Below are 15,423 nucleotides of genomic sequence, written 5' to 3'. Positions count from 1 at the left end.
CTTTATACACAGATAACAGGAGAGTGTTCGTCACACATATGCCCACCTCTGTTATCTCTAAATGTCTTGTACTATTGGGCAAACTAGAGGGGCTGTTAGTTAAAGTTTTGTGTCTCTCGCTAATTGGTTAGTCAAAGATATCTTCTGCCTGTAGCGTCCTCCCTCGGCATTCCTTTCATGTGTCCTCGGCGCGCTCCCGAATACAGGATCCATCTTGGTTACGCATAGCAACGCTAAAAGCTGAGTAAGGAAAGTCACAAAGCTAGGAAGCAAATGAAACAAATTCAAAACAATTTAAAACATAGAAAAGGAAATTTTCTTGATATGATCCATATTCCTTCACAGTGTGACCATCCTCTTCTCCTATCACGAAGTGTTCGCTACAGCATTATGCAGGATTTACTCTGTAAGACATGGCAAGCTCATGCAGTTAATGAATTGCTTGTAAAGTACAAGCACCCTGTGGAGGAAACACTGCTGTGTCCAGCAGCGAGCAGATAGCAATACCTGATATCCATGTTAAATAAGTCTCTCAGTAAGCATGCACCACTTTCCTCTCTGCTCCCCTGCTGTTTTCTACTTCCCCTCTCTGCTCTCCTCAGTGCACCTCTCCTCTCTTCCTCCATTCCGTTGTAGAACAGTGCTTCCTCTATCCTATGTACTGCACTCTCCTCCACTGTGTCTCCCTCTTCCCTGCCTTTCTCCTCCTGCCAGTCTGCTCTTCTCCTGAGAGTCTCTGCTCCCATTTTGTAGCCACTTTTCCCCAGATGATCCCTCACCATTCTCCTCTTCAACACGCTCTCTTCCCTGCTGCTCCTGGTCTCCGATCCATTGCTTTGCATCATTCGTCTCTGCTCCTTTTGGTGGTTTCTCAACTCTCTCATTTCTGCCCTCCTGTGTACAGTACCTTCTGCCCAAGGTTCTCAGTGCCTTCAGACCTTCACTTAGCATTTCTGTTCTAACCATCTCCACTTTTATTGCTTCTCCTCCTTTCATGCACCTTGTAAATTAAATGTATGGGTGTTCTGACCTAGACTTCCAGTACATAAGGTTTCAGGAGACTTGAACAAATAAAAGAACCCTCCTGCCGCAGTTAATTCATGTGAGCACCATTCCTTAGCTCTTTTTTTGTATCAATGTTTTAGTGGTTCAGAAAGCTCAACCTTCACTCTCCCCAAGTGAAGAAATAGTATGAACTGTACTTCTTGCCTACAGGAGGGAGGAATACACGTTCATATGTGCTTATGTGTGACTGCTCTGCTAATTTTGTCCTGTTTTCCTACATCCTCCACCTCACATTCACTACCTGCTCCCTCTGTCTCCTCTTTACTGCCGACCAGCCACCATCAGCTACCACTGCCATCTGTCTCCCCCATTGTGTCCATGATCTGGTTCTGCATGCTGCCTCCTTGTTTCTCCAATCAAATCCAACCATACTGATACTTTGTTGTGTGCTCTTCATCAGAAAGGATCCTTTTTCTCCAATGTTCATGACACAATCAGTTCAGTATCAGTTAAGGGTCTCTAAGCAAGCAAACCGGTTGCTGGTGAGCATGGGGTATATGCCAGCTTTCCAGCACACCTAGTATGTGCCAAGTGCACATTTAAATGTTGACTTTAGGTCTTCAGTTCATCTGCGCTATTTACAAAACAGCATCTAGACCCGACATATACTTACCTATCTTGTGTGGTCACCGGGACCCCAGCCAGAGTCTTCAAATCCACTTCTTTGCTGCCTGAAATGGATGGGAGTCTGTATCTGCTAGGAACAGGACAGACCTGGCACTGCGTGGAAGTGCAGGGCTTGAGAGGACACACGGGGTGACACTGAGGTCCCATTGGGTGCAGGAGAAGCGGTAACACTGGGAACTCGGGAAGATCTGGACTTAGAGTGCCTGCATGTTTAGCAGAGGTGAGAGCTCTGAGAAGGTACGAGCCGCAGAGCACAAGGAACTATCTAATGTTCACCAGATGATGGAGTGATGGGCTTTGCTGCAGGACAAGCTCCCAGGTTGCAGCCCTCTGGCTCACCCGAAAAGGCTGCTACTGCACTGGAAGCACTGAAACATGAAGGAATGTCTGGAAGCAGTAGAGTGCTTGCGTCACTGGTGAGCAGGAGTGCAAGAGTCTCTGGAAGCACTAGGGTGCTGGAGTCATAGGAAGACAGGACTGCAAAAGTCTGAGGAAGCACTGGGATCACAGAGAGACAAGAGGGAACAGTTTCTGGGAGCACTGGGGTGCTGGATTCACATGCAGACAGGACTGCAAGAGTCTTTAGGAGCACTGGGATCACCGAGAGACAGTGGTGAACAGTTTCTGGGAGCACTGGGGTGCTGTATTCACAGGAAGACAGGACTGGAGGAGTCTATAGGAGCACTGGGATTCACAGAGAGACAAGAGTGAACAGTTTCTGGGAGCACTGGGGTTAGGGTTGACACCTGTCCAGGATAAACCCATAGTAGACACCAATACAAAGAGGCCGATGTATAACCCTTACACCTGGTGCATGCTCCTCGGCTTCATCTACTGGCAGGAATGCTGTGTGAACAGGGGCGGACTGACAACACATGGGGCCCCCGGGCAATACAATATTGTGGGGCCCCCTTGTGCTCCACCCATATACAAGCCCCATGCACAGCTGAAGGGCTGCTGTATGGGCTATTCACCATAGCCCGTACAGCAGCCAAAGGCAACTGAGCGGCTCAGCCAAGCCCAACCCATAGGCTTCAGCTTGGCTGAGTCGTATTCACAGCCGAAGCCGACCGATCTCCACGCAGATGACAGCTGGGCTGGGCAGTTGTAATAACAGATCAGCGTCTTCAAATGACCTGGGGATGCTGATCTGTCATTAAACAATAACAACTGGGCGTAGCCGCTCGTGCCATCACAGCCGACTCCACCCAGTTGTTATTTATTGGCCGGGACCTACTAGAAGACTCTGGCAGGTGTCGGCCAATAGGAAACAGGATGTGCGTTGTTTTTTCTTAAAAATATTTGTAATTTTTTTTTCCTATTTTTTTAAAAAAAATTTTAACAATTTTTCTACATTTTTTTTCTCATTCATTTAACTTCTTTTCTATTCTGCTCGCTACCACGGAGGTAACGAGCAGAACAGCCAAGCCGAATTCCGCTTGCGGCATTTGGCTATTTACTTATTACTGCTCGCCCCTATGAGAAAAGGGGCAAACGGGAGTGAGTGAGCCGCCGGAGCTTCGGCTCAGCCGATCCAGATGTCGGATCGGCTAAGTCGAACTCCTTCTGCACTTCGGCTCAGACGATGTACGGCTGATTTTAGCCGAGGTACAGCTGAAATCAGCCCTACAAGGCTGAAGTGAATAGCCGAACAGCGTTCAGCTCACTGCACTTTGGCTGGGTTATTCACTCGGTGAATAACCCCTATAGTGTTTGAATTTCCGTGCTGAAGACCACACGGGACGCAAACGCTATATGTGAAACAACTGCATGGATTCCGCTCGTTTACAGTTATTATATAGCCGCGAACGTACAGAATCCGCTGGATTATCGCACTTGCACTATTTTGGGGGCCGTGCGGTTTCGTACTGCGTGTTCCAGCAATAGTCTGGACAAAGCACATAAAAGTGCATTGTTTTTTCTGTTTAAAGCGGCTCCGCTCATATGAGGACAGCCACTACAGTGTGTACTGCAAGCGCGATAATCCATCAGATTCCGCATGTTTGTGGCTATATAATGGCCACAAACGAGCGGAATCCGTGCAGTTCACATACAGCATTTGCGTCGGGTGCGGTCTCCCACATGAAAAACCGCACGGGAAACGCAAACGCTGTATGTGAATGGAGACAAAAGGTTAAAATCTTCCCATTTAGCTCATATAAAAAAAGTAATTAAATTCACTTACCAGCATCAGGGCTCCTGATCCCCAGGTTCCAGTCAGGGTTTTTGTAGAACTCCTAAGTGGGGAAGTGGGGGCCCTGGGCCGGATCTCAGTAGGGTCAAGCAAAACAAATGACAAACGCACTCAACAATTCGTCACCAGCCATACAGTAAGGTGCACACGAAATAGGCTTTGAACAGTAAAACAGTAGAAAGGCATCATGGCACACTCACAAACCAGCATGTAAAACAACTTGTCTCACCACTGAGGTTAATAACAGAGGTTTGGATACACGTCTTCTGCAGAAAATGTGAAAGCCGCACAGCCGCGCCAAGGCACCTCTTATAGTGCGGTCCTAATTCTAAACTATGAGAGTCTCCATCTTGGAGCACAGAAGATTTCAAATTGGGTGCAGGTTTGTCAGGAGGAAGCCCAACCTCCTTGCTTGACCAATTTGGTGCAGTGACGCATGGGGGGCCAGTAGCCCCTATCTTAATTTTGGTTGCCCCTGTCTGCCTGACATCTTGTGTCCAGGTTTCTGCTGCCATGAAACCTGGGCACAGCATTCAAAACCCGAACTGTCCGGGTGAATTCCGGACAGGTGGCAACCCTACCGCTTATGTATAAATTTGCTTAACCACTTGCCGTCCGCACGTTGTAAAAAAACGGACTGATGGCACTGCAGCATTGGTGGGTTGCCGACTCCGGACGGCATTTTTTTTCTGCTCGCGCGCACCCCCTAGCAGACGCGCACGGGCAGAAAAGACCCGACCAATGCAAACACCCGGTACCGGGTGTTTCACATATAGACGATCGGCAGCTCCATAGCCCGCTGATCGTCTATACGTGCTCGTTTATTCCGCTGCCTTTGTCTTTTTACCCGACGTGACCCCGTCTTTTATATTTTACCAAAAAATTGGGTAATAATAAATGTTTTATCATTTAATATATGGGAAACAGTTTTTTAGTTTTTTGTTTTTCTGTAATTTTTCCTATATATAGTAAAAAATAAAACCCCAGTGGTGATTAAATACTGTACCACCAAAAGAAAGCTCTATCTGTCCCCAAAAAAGGGTATAAAATTCATTTCAGTACAGCGTTGCATGACGGAATAAATGTCAGTCAAAGTACCGCAGCGCTGAATACTAAAAAATGGCCTGGATGGGAAGGGGGTTTAACACCGTGGATGTCAACTGGTTAAATATAAACCGATCTCTTGTCTTTTTTTCTGACAATGAACAGATCACACTTGTCTCTTTCTTGCAATAAAATACGTTTGTGTTCTCATATGAAGAGGAATTATTAGTGTAAATCCCATGCATGCTGACAGGGAGGTCAGTCATGGCGGCCCCCATATGTCTGAGTGTCAGTACAGCTCTATTATAAGGTCACCGCAGGAGAGAGCAGCTCGCGCGTTTACATGAGTTTTGTCCCTGCCCGGATTCCGTGACCCGGAAGAGGCGGGGCTATTGTACCTATTTCCTACCGAACTCGTCTCATTGAGGAAGGACACAGTAGCCGGTGGAGGTGAGTGACGGCTCGGGCGGTGAAGCGGACCTGTATACTGCTGCTGTACCGGGTGGCTCTATACCGGGTTAGGGGGTCATCGTGCCGCTTCCTTCATGGCGACTGTCACCTCCACTGACAAGCGCTCTCCCCGGGGAGGCCTGTCCTTGGCTCCGGCCTGTCAGCGTGTATGGGGGACTGTTCACACAGGGCACCGTGATGGTTCCGGTGCTCTGATACTAGGCGCTTTCTCCTTTCTGAGAATCCTTCTATTATAATTGTGTGTGGTGATTTCACTGGAAGAGCAGGAATTTGTACTGCGTAGCTAGAGCAATGATGGTCAGCTTACTTGATATAGAGTGGCCCCTGATATCACTGGAGGGCCCCATATAATCAATGAAACATTAGGTCACAGAAGGCTGGCAGAGACTATAGACCAGTAATGGTTGGAGACTGCATGTGTGACAGGCAGCAGTTGGGGGCAATGGGCATGTGACGGGGAGCGGCCGGGGGCATGTGACAGGTGTGGTGGTTGCTGGCTGGGTGATTGGGGACGGAGGGCAATTGGGGACTGTGGGCATGTGAATATCGGGCACACTGGAGGGGCAGAAAGCGATATTGGAAGTTTTGCACATGCTTCAGGAGATGCACTACATGAGGTCTGATTCATACCTAAGCGACAGCGTTTTTTGTGTGCGTACAAGTCGTGTGTTATGGGGAGATTGTGACACATTTATATAAATGGGCAAAACCGATATCATCGCACGTTTCCAAGCGTCTTCTATTGCCACTATGGGGACAAAACGCGCTGTAATCTGCCAGAAAGAAGCTCGGGTACTTTTTTCCAGGGACAGGCGTTTTGCTTATTGTAACACAATGCTCAGGTGTGCACAGGGGCCATAAGGGTGAACAGGATATTTTGCGGGGGCCTTTTGTCGTGCTGAATCAGCTGCAACAATACACTCAGTGTGAACCAGTCCTAAGACTACCAGAGATCACATGACCTGCTATGCTTGGGGGACCGTGGTGGCCAATGGTTGGAGGCGCTAAGGGTGATGTTGGACATTTTTGACATGTTTCAGGGGGACACTACATGGGACTGGCAGAGATCACAGATATTACCGCCCGCAATGACTTTTGGTTCCGCATTTGGTTTTTCTCCGTTATAAAAGAGGGAAAACATAAAATGAGTATTGGAGAGGATGGTGTGTGAGAGGTCGTAGAGTTTATCTACTAGATTCAGTCTAAAGGAAATTTCCTCAGTGAGCACCTAGTGAAGGGGAAAACAGAGACCCCGAGGGCTATTCGGTTCCATGTGGCCCCCGGAGAAACATTACAGGGACACCCATGTGCTGTGTGATCCCAGCTGTGACGCTCCTTCCTGGTCTTATTGGTGGATTGACGTCCCTGGTGATCTTCACCCTGTATGAGGAAATCTCCCATCTCATCAGTACAACTCTCTTCTATCCCGGCCCCTCAACTTGCATACGTGTCTGTTTCCATCCATTCTGCATTGATGTCAGACCTTAGGAGATGGGGGACCTGTAGATTCAATCCTGCAGGTGGGGGGAGTTTGGGGTACTGGTCCACTAATAAATAATGGGCCGTACAGCTCCAGGACTCTGCAAGGTGATGATTACTGGAGTCCTTTAGGGATATAAAGCCAAATGAAAAGTACAATGCTGAGTACTCGTCCATTCAAGGTCAGCTCGGACTATGATTTTATGAGGTCTAAATAATAACATGAGCAGAATGGAGGTCTTCAGGAAGAGAAAATACATGGCAAGAAAAACATAATCTCAACCGAGGAAAAAAAGAAACTTGTTTATCCCCATTGGAGGGTTTCCTGTCTTTGGGAGAAGAGATTTGAGGAAATCTACACTGGACACACTCTGCAGTCTGAAGGTCTCACCCGGCCTAATGCTGTATTAAACTGAAACCACATTGGGCCGTACAACATGTGAGCTTCTATAGACCTCTGACTGACATTACTTTGGGTAGTTTTGTGTCCTCCCGTTACCCTAAGGAGAACTATGGGGGAAAACACTGACCCCATAGTTCTCCTTTAATATTAATAAGGTACAAACGTCCATCATTCAGGTGTTCTGTGCTATATGAGAGCATATTGTACAGTGTTGGATCGTATGTAGGTTGATCTACATATGAATGAAATGGTAAATACTATACATATCGTCCGAAAATTGCACTTTGGGCAGAAGTGCCAGTTTTTGGGCGAAATTGCGGTACATCCCTGGTGTCTCTCCCCCCTGCTGTGCGCTGCTCTGTGTTCCCTCTGATGCAGAGCATCATCCAGGGGGAAGGAGAGTGATGTGAGCCGCATTGTCGCAGGAGGTTGGGTTCTCCTCTCGCCCCGCCTCCTGTGATAGATCAGCATGGAGAGCTGACGGTGCGGGGGAGGAGTCAGCTGTCAGCCATGTCGCAGGAGGCCGGGCTCTCCTTGCCGCACCGCCCTCTCAGCCTCCTGTGACAGTGACTCCGGATGGAGAGCAGTTGTAAAGAATCACCAGCACACCATGGGTAGTGTCATCTCCAAGTGCTTAGCTGGTGATTCTTTACTACTGTTTACTTGCGGAGATTTCAGTGTTCGCTACAGCACCCATCTACATAATATAAGGGTATCCGGTAAGGTGTGCGACAGTATCCCCATGGAAATTTTAGAATGGAGAGCGGGTACAAGCGCTCAACGATCTGCCGATCGTTCAATGTTTGTAAATAATTGAGGGTTTGTTTAATGTGTCCCCAATTATGAATGAACAGGAAGTGCTCTAAATCACTTCCTATTCATTCATGGTTGTGGACATGGTAACTCGAGATCCATCATAAGACCTTTTGTTAAAGTTTTTAGGACTTGTGTTCAAAATCGTCAAGTAGTTAAAGATGAAGCAGAACCATACCGCACAATGATGTACTCCTGCATATCAGACAAACGGGTGCACTCCTACTTTAAGAGAAGGAACTCTGAATCCATTGATCCGTGCAGTTAAAGGGAACCAGTGAGGACTGAAGGAAGTATTCTGTGTTTGTTGACTTGTCAGATGGTGCAGGTTGGATGGCCGCCATTGACCTGCAGCAGCAATCAGTCCGGGCTCCTTACATGTTTGTTCCAGGTCCGTGTCACTAGATGAAGGGTGTAGATGATGGTCCTGGAGCATGCGCTGTCACAAACAAGGCACCAGGACACTAGAATTAGACTTGGTGACCTGTGATGAGCAGTGTGGGAACTGTCATTGCTGACCACCTCCTCCTTTTTAGAATGTAAAGCTGACCATACACCCCATGAGCTGAACGGGGGAAATCGCTTAATTCTTCTTCATACTAAAGAGCGGAGACGGAGGCATCTTCCCTGCTGGCTGTTGTATTCCGACAGAGTGGTCAATGTGGCCACCAATGACAGCCCGCGATGCTATACCCATGATGGTAATTCTAATGCAGAAACAGAAGGAAGCATGGGGCTTTACGGTGCATTTGCAACAAAATGTGTGCGTTGGACACTTTTGTTTGATTTTTTCCTCTAAGCTAAAGTTTATCTTTCAGGTTTACAAAAGCGTCATCATGTCACAGAGTCTTCTAGCCAAACCTCAGATGAGGGGCCTTCTGGGCAAGAGGTTGCGGGTCCACATCGTTGGAGCCTTCGTCTTTTCATTGAGCGTTGTCGCCCTGTACAAGGTAATTGTGAATAGTCATCTAGCTATGGTGTGTGAGTGAGGACTGCAGTGTACTGATTAACCCTTTCCCCCTTCTATTCTTTCTTTGCATGTGGTAATCTGTATTTTTGGTTTTTAAAATTAAAACCCCCCAAAATGAGATTTTCTTCTGTTCAGAAAATAGAACCCGTTATCTTGTCACACGGTCTATCAAATCAATATTTTCTGTAAAATGCCTTGGTGCACAAACACCATATCAATTTTGTTTTTCAGATAGGTGAGATTTTGTAGAGTAAATGGAGACCAAATGTCTTCCTCCTGTTACCCAAAATTCGGCAAATGGTGGGCTACTGACCGCTATATGCTGACAGCGCAGAGATGGACTGCAGCCGGGAAATATCCTGACAACATTGTCGGGATCCACCCCGCTACCTGATTGACATCTGGCTCTGCCTCTAGAGCCAGAGACCAGTGTGCCCGCCCCTCCAATGAGTGCTGGAGGAACATAGAGGGGAGGGGGCAAATCCCTGTAGGTAGTGATGACTAACAGTCCCCGCTCTCTGCAGGGAGAAGATCGGCGGTATGTGATCGCTCCGTTCTTCATCTATAGTGCCGACATGTGACGGCTGCAGTGTCTGCTCTGATTATGTGGATGAGTTCAGTTTACTCTTCCCCATAGTTCTTGGTTAACAGCTCATTAGTTCAGAGCTAACTGTAAATGAGGGACCCGGAATTTTCTCTCCAATGTGCACAGCGATGACCTAAATGTGTTTCACAATTATTATTTACACGACATGTGCATGGTTGTGTGGTGGGTGGTGCTTTTTACTTTTTTGCTACCACATGGTGGCTAACAAGCCCTCTATGAGGGCATTGGAAACGGGGACGGTTGTACTTTATGGCGTCATCAGGGGTCTGTTAAACCTTTACTGTCTCTCCTGCCCTCTGCTTCAGTCAATTGGGCATAGACTGTGTTCTGTCTGCTGTTTGCCTGCAGCTCTGAATGAGCCACTTTTGGGTTCACACTTTGCCTCCCCGGCTGAGTGACCATGCTCGGCTTGGCAATTATAGCCCTGGGCGGTGTCACAGTGGAGGTGGTTACAAGCTCCTTCATATCTGGACGTGCCGGGTATTCTTGCCGCCTGCAGGGAAGGAAGACGCAGCAAGGTAGACCAGGTAAAGTGAGAATGTGGTGGTTGGGGGGATGATGCCCTTTTCAGGGGTGCTGTCACTTTGCCCTGCATGGTGACTGTAAAGAACATTTCCTTTCTTCTCTAGTTGTTTAGTAAAGTATCATTCATGGAAGTGTAGTAATGTCAATCTTTCTTGTTTCAGTATGGTGTGGCTGAGCCAAGGAAGAGGGCGTATGCCAACTACTATAAGAACTATGATGTAGTGAAGGAATTTGAAGCCATGAGGGAGGCTGGAGTGTTTCAGGGTGCGAGACCAAAGGGAGAATGAGACCCCCTTTCAGGTAATGAATACAATGTCTGTGATATGGGAGCCCTGTGAAGGACCAGAAATGTGATGTTCCTTCAGTATCATTTGTCTGCTTCTTCTCTGGGCTGACACCTTCCTGTACAAAACGTCAAAAGTTAATAACTCTCCATAAGAGTCGCTCATTGGATGTCTGCTTTGGGTAAAAAAACAAAATGGTATGTGCCATTCATGACTTCTTTTTAGAGGTACGGGTTCCACAGCTGTCCTTTTGATCCTGGCTTCTTTAGCTGGCAAGTAGATGACCAGGAACGAGAATGAAGAGTGGGAGTATACAGACTCCACTAGCTCTGTGCTTGTTCCAGATGAGCAGCTCACCAGATAATGGCCCTGGAACCTGCCTCCATTAAATGTAAGTTGGCAGTGGCTGCTCCCAGGTCTGTCTTCTCAGGTTTGCATTTTAGTTCACCTGTACTAAGAAACCTGTGGGCTGCCACTGCGGACCACCTTCTAAAAATGGTGGTTGCCAGACAATTGGGGGCTTCAATACTTAGTTGGGAGCAAGCATGCAGCAAGTGGTGTCAGACTTCCTGGCCTTGGATAAGCAGCCAGAAATGATCAGTTATCAGAGCAGTCAGCAGCGGCAATGTACATTCTTCTCTCCAGGTAAAGTGAGACTACCATGAATGGTGGGGGCCTGGGTGTAGTGATATGGAGGTCTCCCCACCTCTGTCCTATTGGAGGGTGTAGTTTGATTTCCCTGTAGAGTTTCTTCTGAAGAAATTAGAGAAATACTTTAGTAGCTGCGCTGTGATCACAGAAGGGTTTAACCCCGAGGATGCTGGTAATATGGTGAGATGTGAAGGAGTAGGACTATATAGCTATACTGGTGGGGAGGGGATTTTTGAGTTACAAGGTATTCTTCAGCACACAAATATGGGAGCTGCTACTGCTGACTTGTTTTTCGGAGGTGTCTGGCGTTGTCATCCTCTGATCTTTCCTTCGTGAATTGTGATTGTTCTGCCTAAAGAGCATGCGGTAATTTCTGGTCAGTGACTGGTAAACGGAGAACAAAGATGATGGACCTAGACCCTGCAGCTGCAGAAACAAATCTGCTTTGGCAGCTCCTGTAGCTCAGTCCTGTCCATTCCATCAACTATAGATGCGTATGGGCAGGCCCTGATAGTGACTACTTGCAGTATATATTGCCATCACTAAGGAAGATTGTTCTTCACACTGTTCAGGTTAGCATTCTACAGCAGATGGAGGAAATGCATGACTGCTCTGTATGACAGACGTATGTGAGGACTGTGCTGCGTCTGCTGAGACCAGTCCTATATAGTGTGGCAAAACTGCCTCTTGTCACCACCATCATCTCTATCTGATGTCATCCATCTCTGGTCATTGAGCTGGTCGTGCTGATGTGACTTCTATACATTCCTACTGAGATGTCATTATCCTGCTACTCGGGTACACGGAACCTTGTGGGCATTGTACACATAAAAAGGAAAATCCATTCTTTGGTAAGGAAGAGATTTTAAAAATTCTCCTACCAAAAAGCTCTTCCTTCCAGGTATATATCATTTTTATCACTACCTGCGATCAGTTATCTCCTGTTCAGAGTGAACATTAAGTCTCCATTCACCTCTATATTTTAGGTGCGAGTAGGGAGAACTGCGTCAGGCACTTCCTGCAGCAGGGATCCCTAATCTGGCGTTTACCAGCTGTTGCCTGCTCAAGTTAATCAGGTGACAGTGGCTGCATTGAATGGCGGCACATTGAATGTCATTTTGTGTGATGCGATTACATGTGGTTAGGATTCATCACTATCCCTGGACGCACAATGCAGGGATTGTGATTGATTCCTAAACGCATGTAATCGTATCACATGATTTACATGTGGTGTACTGCTATTCAAATACAGCGGCTGACACGTGATCATTAACTTGAATGGGTGACAGCTGCTTGTCAATGGCAGATTAGGCATTCCGGCTGCAGGAAATTGCACGTTCCTGACGGAATCCCTTATATAGATGTGAATGGAGCCTAAGATGGCAGCCATGGGTACGTCTTTGTAGGTCCTCCAGTGTGCGTCCTTAATGGTCAATATCTGATGAGGCATTTGTTTCCCCAGGAGTAAGGTCGCCTCTGAATTTTCATATGAGACAATGTTTATTTGGAGTGTTGACCCATTCTTTACTCTTTGTTCCTAGGAAGATTCTGAATTCCTCCATGTGTACGCGATGCTGGACATACCTGATGTGTATCTCAATATCCAGGGCAGGTGAACACCACTGGACGTATTTCTACTGTTCTGTAAATGTGTTAAATAAAACATTGAAAACCTGACCATTTCCTGCGTGTTATGTGGGGAGGTAGCCATTGTCGGGGTTTCCCAGCCTACGTCTCTTTCCATACTGGCATGTTCATACATATGAACCTCCTGAAACCCAAGGAGGTAGCCAGCAATGGCAGCCATGCTTCCTTGTGTAGATGTAGTTTCCGGCCAGCATACATATGTATAGTGGTGAGGTACCTGATGTGAGCTTGCTGCACCGGAACTAAACATCTGTTTTACTTTGTATGTGTCAGTGCTCCGTCCCGTGTCAGGGCTGTATCTCGCTGCACTGCATTTTATAGGTTAAAGTCCATTTATTATTTTCAATCTAGTTACTGTATAATATATGCTGAGAGAATACTTAAAGGAGAACTATGGGGTTAAGGCTTTTCCGCATAGTTCTCCTTAGGGTAACGGGAGGACACAAACTAGCGTCCTCCCTTCACCCTAGGCTCAGCTGTAGCTCGCGGTATACTGAGACGCCGGAGCGGATCCCGACATCGATGTTAGATCCGCCCAGCTGCGTGAGTGACAGCTGGCTCTGCCTATCTAGAGGCAGAGCCAGCTGTACCCGCCCCCTCCCCCGTCCGTTCTGCCAGTCAGCGCTGGCAGATCGGAGCGGGGGGAGGGGAATCCAGCCCCTCCCCCTGTCACGGCAGAGAGCCGTGACAGGATCGAGAGGTGAGCGAACGCCAGTATGTGTTCGCTCACCTCCCGATCTACTGAGCCGACGTGTGACAGTCTCATTGTCACAGGTCGGCTAGAACTATGAGGTGAGTGAAAGGCACTCATCTCATAGTTCTCCTTTTTTAAGGAGTTCAGCTTTTTGTTTATATCGGCAGATTCACACTACTCTTTCTAATACCCAGAACAGGCTGTGTAGAGACTTTGTTTTCAACAGTCTGTTCACACCAGCACATCCCATGGAAGGGTGGGGAGTCCTGCAAGGTGCATTTAAATATTTTACACCATTTTTGGTCAATGCAGATTTATTTTTTGTATTGTAATGCTTGTAAATGAAGTGTAAGAAAACCCCTTCTACTGCTGCAGCTTGTGTATTTAACATATATGATTGTTAATAACAACATAGATGGATTTTTTCCCCCCCCTTTCCAAACCATGTGCTGACTCCACCAAGGACATCAATCAGAGCATTGGTTTTCTATTAGAAATGGGGATGTGCAGATTTGTGTTCAGTAGAAACCCCTGAGACAAATGTTGGTGATATCTGACTAAATAGAAGAGCACCTTTTAATGTGAATTTTCTAGGTCATGTGCCTGCTGAAGAACAAATAAGCATTGCTGGGTTTTATGGGGGTGGGGTATTAGTTTGGTGCACATCTGCGCTAATAGGAAAAATCAGCACAAACCCTAAGCAGTGAAAGAATTCCTTTTACTATTATAAGGTAGACAGCAGGCTGAGGCCTCGCTTGCTCTATTACTATAGAACCATTTCTCCAACCAGCACGTGGCTCAATGCTATGAGGTTCTGGACACAAGGTTTGATGTGATCTATACATCTTCTTCCACTTTCCTCCAATGAGAATAAACCTCTTACTTCTGGATTTATCATAAGCGACTAGCTTCTGGTCCATAATGCAGAACGTTACCCACAGTGGCGCTCCAAGGCTTTGCTTTCTAGATTTAGGAAGGGTTAGAACAGGGGTAGCCAAACTCCGGCCCTCCAGCTGTGGTGGAACTACAAATCTCATGAGGCATTGCAAGGTTCTCCCAGCCACAGACATGACTCCCGGAGAGAGATGTATCATGGGATTTGTAGTTTCACCACACCTGGAGGGCCGGAGTTTGGCTACCCCTGGGTTAGAACGTCAGTCAGATTATATTTACTAGTCTTGTGGGAATCGTACAGCAGCTGTCTGAGCAAGTGCAATGAGAAATGAAGTGCAAGCTCCTGGGACAGATGGCCAGAAATTCTCTCCCATTAGAGGCAGGAGATCCACTTTACATTCAGTTAGGAGCATTTTGGCATATCTTTAAAGGGAACCTGTCTGAGGTGAAGCTCCTCTCCAGTTCTGTGATGTGCTCTACCTAGCACTAGCCCAGGAGTCAGATGTTGGCAGTCAGAGTGGTGGGAACAATGACAGGTCCCCTTTATTATAATAGTTCACCGCTTTCCTTATGAATCTTACACACATTTCATCATTAGAAGGTGCTCTGGCTATGGAAGACTTCAGATCACTGAGTGTCACCGCTATGTTCAATAGGCACGGCTCTATGGCATCTGGAGTGAGATCTGATAATGTTTGGCAGGTGTAATAGACACCATTTGTAAACTGTGTGGGCAGCCATTTTGTATGCTGGAGAATGTGGCTTGTGAAAAGCATCTGCTTCATTTTAATAGATACCTAAAATGTTTTATGAACGGGCAAAGTCTAAGTGGCATATCTACCAGCCGAGAGTGGCCATCTCAAGTGTTGGAAAAAACTGAGCACATGTACAAAGCCAGCGAGAGAGAGAAGGTGAAAGTCTTACCTCCCTGTGACTTCTACAACTTCCAGGAAACGCTCATTGTGTGACTCCATCCTCTACTGAGGTCACTTGTGGAGAGGTTGTCACAGGTACAAAACCCTTAGGAGATAAATGACAACTTTCCAAGTCCATCT

At 47.0% G+C, this 15,423-nt stretch overlaps 1 protein-coding gene across 1 annotated transcript; it reads left to right on the top strand.

Annotated features, from left to right (window-relative positions):
- The first annotated feature begins 5,294 nt into the window (after positions 1–5,294).
- LOC108789260 (cytochrome c oxidase subunit 6C) lies at positions 5,295–12,798 on the top strand. The gene is made up of 4 exons (XM_018559230.1): positions 5,295–5,380; positions 8,915–9,046; positions 10,360–10,498; positions 12,675–12,798. Exons 2-3 carry the CDS (start codon positions 8,933–8,935, stop codon positions 10,483–10,485), a joined length of 240 nt encoding a protein of 79 aa, XP_018414732.1. The 5' UTR covers positions 5,295–5,380; positions 8,915–8,932; the 3' UTR covers positions 10,486–10,498; positions 12,675–12,798.
- The last annotated feature ends 2,625 nt before the right edge of the window (positions 12,799–15,423 follow it).

This window comes from Nanorana parkeri, unplaced genomic scaffold (assembly GCF_000935625.1).
Source record: "Nanorana parkeri isolate BGI_ZX_2015 unplaced genomic scaffold, ASM93562v1 scaffold16, whole genome shotgun sequence".
Taxonomy (NCBI): Eukaryota; Metazoa; Chordata; class Amphibia; order Anura; family Dicroglossidae; genus Nanorana; species Nanorana parkeri.
Note: the sequence above shows the minus strand (reverse complement) of the source record. Positions and strands in the feature narration are given on the sequence as shown.